Source organism: Typopeltis vanoorti, chromosome 25 (genome assembly GCF_054136105.1).
Source record: "Typopeltis vanoorti isolate ZY-2024b chromosome 25, IOZ_Tvanoo_1.0, whole genome shotgun sequence".
Classification (NCBI taxonomy): Eukaryota; Metazoa; Arthropoda; class Arachnida; order Uropygi; family Thelyphonidae; genus Typopeltis; species Typopeltis vanoorti.
The window spans coordinates 10,971,628-10,984,361 of NC_143573.1; the positions used below are offsets into that span (position 1 = coordinate 10,971,628).

A 12,734-nucleotide genomic window follows, 5' to 3' on the forward strand; every position below is an offset into this window, starting at 1 on the left:
ATTGTGGGCAAAGGATAGTGATTGTCAATTTAATGTTGCAAAATATATGGTTATTCACTTTGGGTTGAAAAAGTTGCATATGTGTATCATATTGATGGTATTGGATTGCAGGAAATTGATGAGGCTAAGGGGGGATAATGGTGGATAAAGAGCTGTTCAGAGGGCATATTGCAAACGTTGGTAAAATAGGATTACTTGGATGTTGAAAAACATGTTAACAGAGGAAAATTACTATTCCTCTTTATAATGCTGTGATTCAGCCTCATCTTTACTACTGTGCACAGATTTGGTCACCTGGGTTTCTTGGGGACCAGGTGGTAGAGAGGATTCAGAGACAAGTGACTAACCCTACGAGGATAGGTTGTGAAGGTTCGTGGGTTACAAAGTTTAGTTGATAGGTGGAAAAGAGGGGACATGATAGAAACTTAAGACATTAAATGGGTTTTATAAAATTGTTGCAAATGAAATTTTTCAATATATGACAAATAGAGAACTAGGTGTCATCCGTAGAAGTTGTGTAAGAGTGTGATTAATAGGAGTGCGAGGACCAGATTTTTTGCGTGGAGAGTATTGAGTGAATGGAATGGATTGCCAGAATTGGTTTAGTGTTCCCTGACAGTGAATGGATTCAAGGAGAGGTATGATAGGATTTGTGTGTATATTAATTTGGTATGATATGTGTGATAAAATTTTTGTGTATAATGGTTAATTTGAGTTTTGCATGATGAATCTCCAGACTCATGGAGATGCTATAAAATAATATTAATAGTAATAATAACTCCTCTAATTCTGTTGATGCTAATCCCCCCCCCCCTCTCTCTCTCTCTCTCTGAAAAATAGCAGCAAACATTAATTGTACAGTACCTTCAATACAAGTTATACAGATGTAAAATTATTTAAAGGCATCTTGTTTCTACTTGATATCATTTGCATTACCATGGCAAACAATACAGGGTGTTTCAAAAAGAATGTCCCGTTTTGAAAATTGTATATCTCTGCAACCATGAACCGCAAATGAATAGACGCCATCTTCTCATTAACTAAGCGTCGCGGCTATTTGGGCACTAGTAGTGGCATCTAGCGGTCGTCATTTCACACTCTGGGCCAAGGCCATTCACATGGTACAAGTCGCATTCATTTGTGGTTCGTATTTGTTGCAGAGATATACAATTTTCAAATTGGGACATTCTTTTTGAAACACCCTGTACTTTAATTTTATTTTTCACTGATTTATACAATAGAATTGTAAAATTACTGCAGTACAGAAGAAACAAGAAAGAATAAAACATGACAGATATACATTTCAGTAACAATAAATGTTTCTTTTAGTGGTAATTTATCAGTAAATTAACACCAACCTAATTCATACCTGTTAGCATTGGAATCAAAGGACTCATTGAGGGAGGTCCATATTCTTCCATGCAAAAAGATCATCAAACTGGGCCATAAACCCATTCATAGTTTTCACACTTTGAGATGATGCATTCCACTCACTACTTGTGCCATGTAAAGAATCTACTTTTTTACTCCCTTGCTCACCCTCTTCATATAGCTTTCAGAGATGGCTACTAGTTCTACCCTTGCCTCCCCTATGTCTCAATCACATCCACCTTTTTCTATTCACAGGACTCTGCAACTTGCATTCCCTTAATTTCTCTCCTCATCTGACATTCCATAGACCTGACACTGACTTAGTAAACCTTCTCTGCACCCTATCCAGTACATCCTTGTCGCCTGGAAAACCAGGCGATGAACTCTGTGCACAGTAGTCTAGATGTGGCCTGATCAAAGCCTTATGCAGAGGAACCATAACCTCTTTGAATCTGCATATCAGTGTCCTCATTGCCATAATCCGTTATGATATGCTTAGAATTTTAGCAGTGTGATCCCCTAAACTTAGTCTTTGTTCACAGTCACCTCCAGATATCTCATTATCTCTCAGAGATGAGAGATAATGAGATCTCTCATCTCTTCCACCCCTTCAAAATTTCTCCATTAATTGTATACTCTGCTTCCCAACCTTGCCGACCAAATTTCAAGACCTTTTACTTTGCAACATTAACACATCTGTTCTACTCGTAGTTCTTCCAAACTTTGCAACTTTGGGAAACAGCTGCACATCTCCAGTTAAGCTTGTCCCAATGTCATTAACATACAAGTGTAAACAATACTGATCCCATAACAGATCCCTATGGCAATTCACTAGTGACTTCTCTTTTGGGATACCACTCCTCCATACACAATACATCTAATAGCCAGTCAACTGTCTAATTCACCAGTTTGTTATCTAATCCCATCTGTTTCAGTTTAGTTACTAGCTTGTCATGTGGCAGCCTATCAAATGTTTTTGAAAAATCCAAGTAGAAATCTGCATGTGCATTTCCTTTATAGAATGAATTTGTCATCTTGTAATATGTAAGCAGATTGTTAAAATATGATCCCCCCCCCTTTACTTTAACTTAATTTAAAAGTTAATTTTTTATTTTCATAATAAGACAAAATAGTTTGGAAAATTTCCCGTGGCTTTGGTGGTAGTGGGAGGAAGTATGATACACAAAGCAAACACGTATTAGGCAATCTTTTGCAATAGAGGGTCACTCAGTTAATTTCTCTATTTTACAAATATTGATTATGCGTTACCATTTTTTTATTTTTTCATCATCAAATTCCTAATATATAGCCTCGGGGGGGGGGGGGGTACAGGATCATATGATAGTACTACATGAACAGATACATCATTACTAACTTCGTATCAACAATTTTACTCCAGTTTAGCTGTTGTCAACATTCCAATATTATCAGGTGTTATATTTCTGTCCTCTAAGACACTTTGTTTACTGTATCAGTACATTTTGATCTTCCTCTGGATCTTTTTCCTGCCAGCCTGGCAAAGAACATTTCTTTAGCTAATCTTTCTACTCCCATTCTGTTTAAGTCACCATACCACCTGAGATTAGCTCTGCTAATACATTCCTGAATGGTAACAGTGTCAAGTTCTTTCCTAATAGCATAATTTTTAATATGATACTGTCATCTATTCATTCTCCTAATCTTTCTCAGGACTCCCATATCTGTGGTCTCCAGACTTTGATCAAGTATTTTATTTCTAAACCGGCTCTCAGATTCATTATTTAAAACTGGCTTCAACATCTTGTATACTGTTAGTTTGGTGTTTTGACTAATTTCTCTCTCTTATTCCATATAAATTTATTCAGTTGACTTCCTACAATACCAGCTTTGTTCATTCTGCTAAAGTAAAGCACTGAGATTAATCTCCAATTTTGATATCGGGTTTAATACCACTTTTCTTAATGTGATCCATATATAGATAATGAATAACAGTGGAGATAATGTGTACACCCTTGTCACCCTTGTTCTAACTGCTAATTTACAATTCAAATAGAGACTATGTAATGCTTGATATAATGTCCTATTTACACTATATAACTGTAGCATTTTGAAGAGCTTTCCTCTTGGCACCATGTCATATGCCTTTTCCAGATCTACAAAACTTAAATACAGATCTTTTGTTATATTCTCATGATTTCCCAACTATTTGTCTTAAAGTGAAAATCTGATCCTGGCAGCTTCTATTTGGCCTGAATCCAGCTTGTTCTTCACCAAGCTTACCTTCCACAATCCTTCTGAACCGTTTCTCAAGTATACTTGCCTAAATCTTATCGGGAACATTCAGTAGGGAAATACCCCTGCAATTCTCACATTCAGTTTTATTTCCCTTTTTATATATGGGTACTAATAGAACTCTACTCCAATCATCTGGAATTTGTCGAGGCCTTCTGAACTATGCAGTGCAGCTGTAAACAGAGGTGTTTTATATCTCCTTTTATATACCTCATAATTTTCCTGATGTCTCTATTTATCTCTTTAATATCTCTTTAAGCTATACTGCCTTCCGTACTTGCCTTCTTATTCCTTGAACACCGGAAAATTTATTTGATATGCTGTGCCACTGATGTCCATTTTCTAGTAATAAGAAGCGGTAAGTGCGTCCAGTAGTCTTCCCTTTATATTCAAATTACTCCTGATTAATTAATATTTTGCAGTCATGGTATACTATCTATCCTTTCTCCTGGGTTCCTACTAATTGGCTCTAATATTTTTCAGAACAGTGCATCAAAAAATTAAATATCAGGCGACACTCGATTAACAGTTAAGCAACACATTTATTTACCATAAAACAATTTACACTATTATTTCATCAAAGAAAAAAATTGCTTAGTTTCACTCTAAATAGCACAATTATGATAAGATTCCCTTTCAATTTATGATAATCATGTCACACAAATATCCACTCCTTTCCAATATCAAGTTTCTATTCTAAGCAATTATACTATTAATTTAACAATTAAGGAGCAACAAACTGTTGCTCCTTATTGTTATACACAAAAGAATATCATTACACATAAAATTTCAATCCTTCTGATACTTTGAAGAAAAAAATCGAACTCACTTTAGAGCTGCTACCCACTGCCTATTCTCATTCCCTGGCTTCGGATTGGAGTCCTGACCTTTTCCTCTCGTATCAGGTTTTTTCTCCCTTTTTATGGCGGCAATAGATTTACTGACATGTTTTTGTTGGGACGCTGTCCTCCCGTCACTCGGGCGAAAATTTTTGGTTTGAGGAGTACTTGCGTGCACGTTAAGCTAACAGAGCAATTCTTTCCCGCTCGAAAATTCCTCTGTTCAGACGATAGCTCCCGGCAAAGGTTTGTCATTAGATCAATTACTTTGCCTGGGGGACCGGCTTCTGTCATCTTTCTTTCAGACCACTGGCATGACTTCTCCTGAAGTTATGTCCTCGATGGCTTGCATCCGACGGACAACCGCTGGGGTACCGATGACGAGCTATGGATAACCAATACTCTATCTTCCGGCCAACGCCTTTTATTCACGTTCTTTCGGATCCCTGCACGAAGTCACGAGACCCCGAATATTTCGGTGCGATCCCTTGTTCTTCCTTGACACTGACCCTTTCTTTGCTCTTCTTCTACACTCCTTTAATCCAATTTGTTCGGGCAGCAGAAGTGCGTCTGAAGTTTGTCGGTCCGTCTGACACTGACCTTAAGTGTTTACAATTGGAATTCACCAACAACTTTCACATATCCTTATCTTAAGTTTATCTTAAGCAGAAAACAGTGTTCTAGAGGTGAATGGTGCGATGTAGTTGTCTCAGTAAAGGCCTGAACTATCAGTGTAAGAAGTACTATTGCTTCTTGGATTGATGGTACTGGCCACTGGTGACGAAACATTGTCCTTATCCCACTGAAGAAAGCAGAGAGAAAGAGAAATCAGTGTCTGAAGGCATTGGCTGTGGAATATCTTGAAGCTTGAACACTACAAGAAGCACTGTATGTTATACATTGCTCGTCCATTAGTCGCTTATCCAGTTTTTCAGAACCCACTGAAAAATATGGCATCTGGTTATGTATTATTATGTGAAAGTAATTGTGGTCTTGCTGCTAGAAAAAATAGTTGTATTGTTTTGGTCTTGGAGATCATTTGGTATAGAAATATACAATTAAGTTATGTATCAGACCATGAAACTAAAGAGTAGGCTTAAAACTTGCTTACTATATTTTTAAAATGAAACCAGTGATGCATAGGTATTGTTTAAACCTGAGTAAGGAAGTTGCATTCTGAGAATAGGAAAATGTGTTAGATAAGGGGTTTATGATTAAATTAACAGGAGCCTGTTGATTTCTTTACTCATTGACCTGGAGAAGAAGTATCTTTCATCAGAGTTACTTCTGGACTGTTCCCTGAAGAGATTTTAGCAAGTTAAAAAGTAACATGCAAAGAAGATAGAATGCGAATTAGGAGCCTGACAAGTATTACACAGTGAAACAAAATGAGAATATCATAGAATGTTAGCAGGAGTAACCAAAAGAATAATTGGAAAAATATTTTGCTGTGCACTAAACGATACAAAAGTGATTGAGAAATTTACGGAATGATATGAAAAATTATTGAATAAGTTGCTTAATGGGATTTGTGAATGAATATTATGCATACCATGGAACCTATTATAAAGGAAGTAATAAAGAATGTCATACAATGACAGATATATGTCAAAGAATGACATACTGAAGTAGCTATTGACAGAAATTACTCACTTTATAATCGAATCAAGAAACTGCTTTGTAAAGTAGAACAAATCAGATGGTGGATGGGGGGGGGGGGAGTGCAGCTAGACAGACTACAATTCGCTCTAATCCAGAGTCTTTTAATAAGATGCTATACCTTTTCACCATTTGTATCTGGTAAATGGCTTCTTCATTACCTCAACTGTGGTATCTATTCTGGGCCTGGCTCCCACTGATGAGACTTCAATAAAGGTTGAAACTGGTCTGGGTAGTAGCCCTTCCCATAGTGCATAACATTATACACACCTGAAAGAATGTGTACTTTGCATTGTAGGATACTAAGGCAATTCATTTTTAGAAATTATGGACTTTACAACCATTTTATAAATAACTCTTTTAATTTTTAATATCCCAACATTTCATTCTTCATATTAAGATCATCATCTGGAGCATATACAAATATACAGAACAAGCTAAATTACATTAAATACAGTGAGCTAGAGAAACAATGAATCGATATCACAAGTTATTCTACTGGCATGACCTCTAGTGAAAAAAAAAAAAATTATTTATTTATAAACTACATCAAGCTAAATTCTATTTCTGATAACATGAATAAACATTCTTTCTTACAGATAGTTTTCTTTCAGTAACAATGATGTCCTGCTTTTAGCATTACAATTGTTATTTTTGATTTTCTACAGTCCTGTTTATAGTTGCTCTTAGAGAGGAAGGTTTCGTGGGTTGAATATATGCCTTCCATATGTTTGGGATTTTTAGACCATCATTATTGTTCAGATTGGGGTGGTTGGTAATAATCTCACAGGCTTCTTTAAATTTGCGTTCATACCATGTTTTGGTGTGATGTAGAAAACTAGTGCTTTTCCAGTCAATTCTATGTAAGGTGTTCAGGACATGATTTGAAAGGCCAGCTTCACCATAATTATTATATTTGATGTGTCGTTTATGTTCTTTTTGTCTGATAAGAATTGTGCATCCTGTTTCTCTTATATATGGTATGTTACAAGTGCAATAAATACGGTATACTCCTGAGTGGGCCAGTGGAGGGAGTGGATCTTTGAATGAGTTGAGTAAGCTTTTTAATTTTGCAGGAGGTTTAAAGGTGGTTTTGAGGTTGTATTTTTGTAGTATTCTGTTTATTAATGTGATGTCCCTTTAATGTAAGGAATGGTTATAGTTTTATGTAGTCTGGTTTGTCTTTTATTGAGGTCTTGTAGATAATTTAGTTAATAGTGTTTTGGCTGTACCCATTTTTTTGAAAAGTATTGCTGATAACTCTAAATTTGTCTTTCAGTGCCTGTTCACTGGAGCAGATCTTCAGAGCCCTGTTTTTTAGAGTATTAATGATACCTAGTTTTTGATTTGCGCGGTGGTAGGAGTTTATGTGTATATATTGGTCGGTATGAGTCGGTTTCCGGTAAGCAGTGTGAAGGAAAGATTGCCAGAAGGAAGACGTGTGACAAGTGTATCTAGAAATGGAAGTGTGTTCTGATTTCTCAATCTCAATTGTGAACTGTATGCATTTGTGTTGTTTGTTTAGATGGCTAAGGAATGTGTCTAGTGTCTGGCAGCCATGGGACCGGATCGCAAAAACTGTCAACATATCTAAGTCAGACTTTGGGTTTTAAAGGAGAGGAATCTAAAGCAAGTTGCTCAAAATGTTCCATATAAAAGTTAGCTTTTTTTTTTAAAGTTAGCAATAGGGGTGTATAATGGCGAGCCCATGGCTGTGCCTTCTTTTTGTAGGTAGAAAGCGTTTTGCCATACAAACTAACCCGAATGCAATACATGTGCAAAGAGTGCCGCAGTATCCGGAGGGAATTTGTTCTGTAAAAGAAGGATTGTGTCATTGATTGGGACATTCATAAAGAGAGCAGAGACATCAAAACTGACTAATAAATCGTCTTTTTCTAATGTAATGTTTCAGATGATGTTTACGAAGTGTTGTGTGTTTTTGATATAGGAGGGGGAATGACCTACCAACTCCTTGAGTGTTGCTGCTAATTTTTTGGCTAAGTGATAATTCAGGCTATCGATCCCATCAACTATAGGCCGGAGTGGTGCGTTTTCTTTATGAATTTTGGGTAGCCCATAAATTTTAGGGGAACAAGCGTAGTGCAGAAATAGTTTTTTGACCGTATCTTCGGGCCATGTGGTAACTGACTTAAGTAGTTTCTCTGTTTTCTTTTTTATTCTATTGGTTGGGTTGTAGTTAACGAGTTGGTATGTGTTATTGTCTGAGACTAGCAGATTCATTTTTTCTACATAAGAGAAATAACACTACATATTTCTACATATGGAAGAACAGTGATGTTCTTCCATACTCTCACATAGAGGCTACCTCAATGGGTGGGGTTCTCGCCTTCCCCTCCCCTTGTCAGTTTTTTAGGGAATCTTTAGAAAAACAAGTTCTTGGCTCAGCCCCTCTCATCTACATATCTTAACCCTATCTGGTTAAGATATGTAGATGATGTGTTCCCCATTTAGCCTCATTATCCACACACACATTACTCTTTCCTCTCTTACCTCAGTAGTCTTTACCCTACAATCCAGTTTACCATGGGAAAAATAAATTAATAATAGTTGAGTCTTTCTTAGATACCTTGGTAACATGCCTACTCAATGGTAACGTTAACTTTTCAGTATACAGGAAGCCCACTCACACATTCACATACTTTCCCATCACCTCCCCCCCCCTCAACAATATGGTATCATTAAAACACTAACCAATAGATCCTAGAACCTTTGTTCCAATGTGTCCTTCCTTACAGCAGAACTTAATTGTATATCACACCTACTTATCTAATGGCTATAGTTCTCACAGTATTAAAAAAAAACAAAAAAACTTTCGCTCAATCTGCAACTTTCTCTTCAGAAAGATTTTAATAAGGCTATATCATTCCTTATGTCCAAAGCAGAAAAATAGCCAGTCTTAAAGAAATACAGTTTCTGCTCAGCTTTAAAGCTTTTACCAAAAGCTTGCTAACCTTTGGAAGAACATAAAAATTACATCTGCAATCATGACTATGGGCAATCAGGCCTCACAGACCATGGTTTAGATATGGCTCATAGAACCATTGCAAAAGACCACCATGCTCCAACACAATAATTTTATAAGAGAAAGACTTTTTGGAATCTGCAGCTGTTCTCAGAAATCAGCCTAATTTAAATAAATATATGGGTTGCATAAAACTTCTCAAAATATAGGAAATGGTAATACTTTGGGATCCTTGTTTACATTCTAGGCTGTCAACAATTGCCTCACCTAGTTAGGAATCTAGTCTTTTGTCCACGTTTTGCTTAGTTTTGTGTAGCCTTTGTGCATGTGTGTAACAAGTCTCATATTGTACTCCCTGACAATGTCTCAGTGACTGAGATGAAATAAAATGAGAAGAATTAAATAATATTTTAATCCTTTCTCAGTGCTGTATTATTATGTGACACCTCCAGGAAGTCCAAAAACTCATCGAGGGAGAGTGTGCCAACAGCATCGAATGATTGAATCCCTTCCAATTACTAACTGTGCTTAAACTTGCTTAACTTTTTGCGAGCCATTAGTAGCAGAGGCTCTACCAATCGACCAACCTTTACTGGTTCATTCCATTCTAGCTTCTAACATGAGTTTCTCCCAGCACTTCAGCCTTAACACACGAAAAATTTAATCCTCTTCTGTTGTAGATGAGACAGCTATTCTCTTTCTGTAGGTGGCAGGATTCCCCTTCACCTCCTGGAAACTAATTTTTCATTGTGCAAAACAAACTGGCAAGAAGAATTAACATGCAATCAACAGACATAATCTACTGGTCTTATAATCCTTTTGACAGTAAGCAACATCAGTTATCAATAGCTGAGAATGTAATGAATTGTGAAGGAGATGAAATATTTTTGCTTGAAGTTATTTCTTTATCCGTAAAGGTATGCTATTCTATAAGAAATTCTGTTTCTTTCCAGGTTGTTATTAAATAAATCATACCATAAAATTCAAATATTGATTAATAATTATTCAACCAAATATAATAACAAATGGAAATGCTTTTTTTTATTCACACCATTCACTGGAGTTCCTTTTATTTTTTATAGACATAATTATACTGCACTCTGAAATTTTCTATTTTTGAAATGAAGAAATATATATGTGTGTTTTCCTCAGTAAAATAATGCCTAGACATTTCTAAAGGTTAACATAATTTATTCACATTTTAATTTCCAGAATAAGTGCAAAACTTCAGCATATTCTAAAAATTATTCCTAAATTTTTGCCTGTCATCATATTAGTAGTGATTTCAGGAAAATAAGTAGTTGTCACCCATCCTGAAATCATTGCTAAAAATTTTATATGCTTTGTTTAAAACTTTTGCCAGAGGCTTTTTTGACACTGATTTAATTCTATGAATTTTGTAATTAGATTGACAGTTTGTAGTCAAATTGAGTTTCAAAATGAGCATTTGTTTTGAAATGTCATAATTTCCAAATTATTTTATCAATAGAATGGAATTGTAATATGTTTCTTAATAATAGCTAGCAGATAGTATTTTAATTTGTAGTTATTTACATCAGGTACCAGTACAGCAGCTAATGCTCTTTTAAACCAAGAAATTCAAGCACGAATACTTGAAACTATGCCTACAACAAGCCACTCTTTGAAAGTAATATTTCAGGATCATCAAGCTTGTGATTTCAAGTATATTTGGGTAAGGTTTAAATTTTTAACCAAACTTAATCTTAGATTACTACCCTTTATTTTGTTGATCTTCCTAAGACATATTTCTTGCATTAGTAATTTGCTTGAAATTTATAATAAAGTGAACAATGGAGTTGGATGAGAAAATGTATATTCAGTGATATTGCTAGATTTTACAATAACATTTGACAAGATTCCTGATAGAAGAACTTACAGCACAAATAGAAATAATTAAACAATAGGTTTAATTGATTTCAATATTTTGCCTGTCACAGAGACATCATCAGGAATACAATGTCAAAATTGTAATAACATACACAAGAAACAGTAAGTGGAAGAAATGAGATAGAATAAATAAAAACTGAAGTCCTATGAGGGGCATCCTCTATGGATGCTGTTGACTAGCCTTAGGTGTTTGGCAGGAGGCATAGGAATTAAAGTTTTCCAAATTTTGGGAAATTTAATTAAAATACCATATTCTTTAAGTCTGCTGCAGATTCTAAAATGAGTCTTAAAGTTTGTATTTGATGTGATGGAGCATGGTGGTTTTCTTTCATTTCATTCTATGTATGGTATCAAAGGTATGGTCTGCTATATCTGATTGACCATAGTTGTGGTGGCAGATGTATTTTTTGTGTTCTTCTAGGTAGATGTTAGCAGATCTCCCAGTCTGACCATAATATGATAATTTTCAAGGAAAAGGAACCTTGTATGCACCTGGAATGGAGAGATGAGAAAGCTGATCCTTAGGTGAGCAGAGAAAGTAAACCAGCTTCAAATGAGGTTTGAAGGCAGTGGAGATTATATTTCTTCAAATTTTTGGCTGTTTTTTCTGAAATGCCTAGATATAGGGAATAGTAATGGCATTACTGTATTCTTTATTTTGAAAAGGATGTGAGGTGGAAGGGACAGATAATTTATAGATTTTTTTTTTTTGGCCTTGTAACCATTACAGGTAGGTTTGGCAAATAAAGATAAGTTCTGCTGTAAGGGAAACTCGGGTGGAACAGAGGCTGGAGACTGTTTACAAGGGTTTTGATGATTCCATATTGTTGAGAAAGGGGATGGTGGGAAAGTTTATGTATCTACCTACCTGTGTGGGTGGGTTTTCTGTAAACTGAGAAAGAAAGGGTGTTATTGGACAGACATATGATTAGAGTATCTAAAAAAAGCAAGTTTTTTATTTTTTTTCTTCAGCAGTGAACTGGATTCAGAGGTGTTGATGTGGAAGAGGAAAGAGTCTAATGTGTCTGAGCCATGATGCTAAATAGAAAACACATCATCAGTATATCTTAACTGATTAGAAAGTTTGAGACTGATAGTATCAAGAGCATTTTTTTTTTCAAAATGTTTCATATAGAAATTGGCCAGAGGGATATCAAAAGACATCAAAAACCTGGGTTTTTGATATGTATAATATTAATTAAGGGTGGGTAGAGAGTGTTTTGGGAGGGGGGGGAAGAAGAATCTGAAGATAGAAATTTTTTGGGGGGGGTGGGAGGGAACAGGAGGGATTTAAGGGAAAAATTATTTTTGTATAAGTGCCTTCCAGGAGAAGTAACCAGTATGGATATCAAAATTAAAAAGATCAATAATGTCAGGTGGAGGGCATTTTTAAGTAAATTTAGTGTTAAAAAGGAGGATATTTGTGATTAAGGAGACAGCATCAAAACTCGCCATAATATCATTATTGTTTAAAACTAAATTCTGGATTAAAGATTAGAAATGAGTGAAATTTTTTATATAAGAAGTATGGCCAGTAAGTGGAATTAAGGATAGGTATTATTTCTGGGAAAATTCTCATGTTACTCCTCTAAAAATAAACTATTATTTTAATGGCTAATATAGCCTACTTTTGTTTAGGAGTGCCCCTTTTTTTACTATAACATTGGCTCTTTACCCCAAAATCTAGGGATTACTGAAGTGTT

General features: G+C 35.6%; 1 protein-coding gene across 6 annotated transcripts in view; it reads left to right on the forward strand.

Annotated features, from left to right (window-relative positions):
* The window catches only part of LOC150092536 (uncharacterized), a 159,153-nt gene that overhangs the window by 21,671 nt on the left and 124,748 nt on the right, over positions 1-12,734 (forward strand). For all 6 annotated transcript variants that reach the window (XM_090414684.1, XM_090414686.1, XM_090414689.1 and 3 more), the window contains one exon: positions 10,683-10,816. In XM_090414684.1, the coding sequence (XP_090270810.1) occupies positions 10,683-10,816 (134 nt within the window). The remainder of the gene's footprint in view (positions 1-10,682; positions 10,817-12,734) is intronic.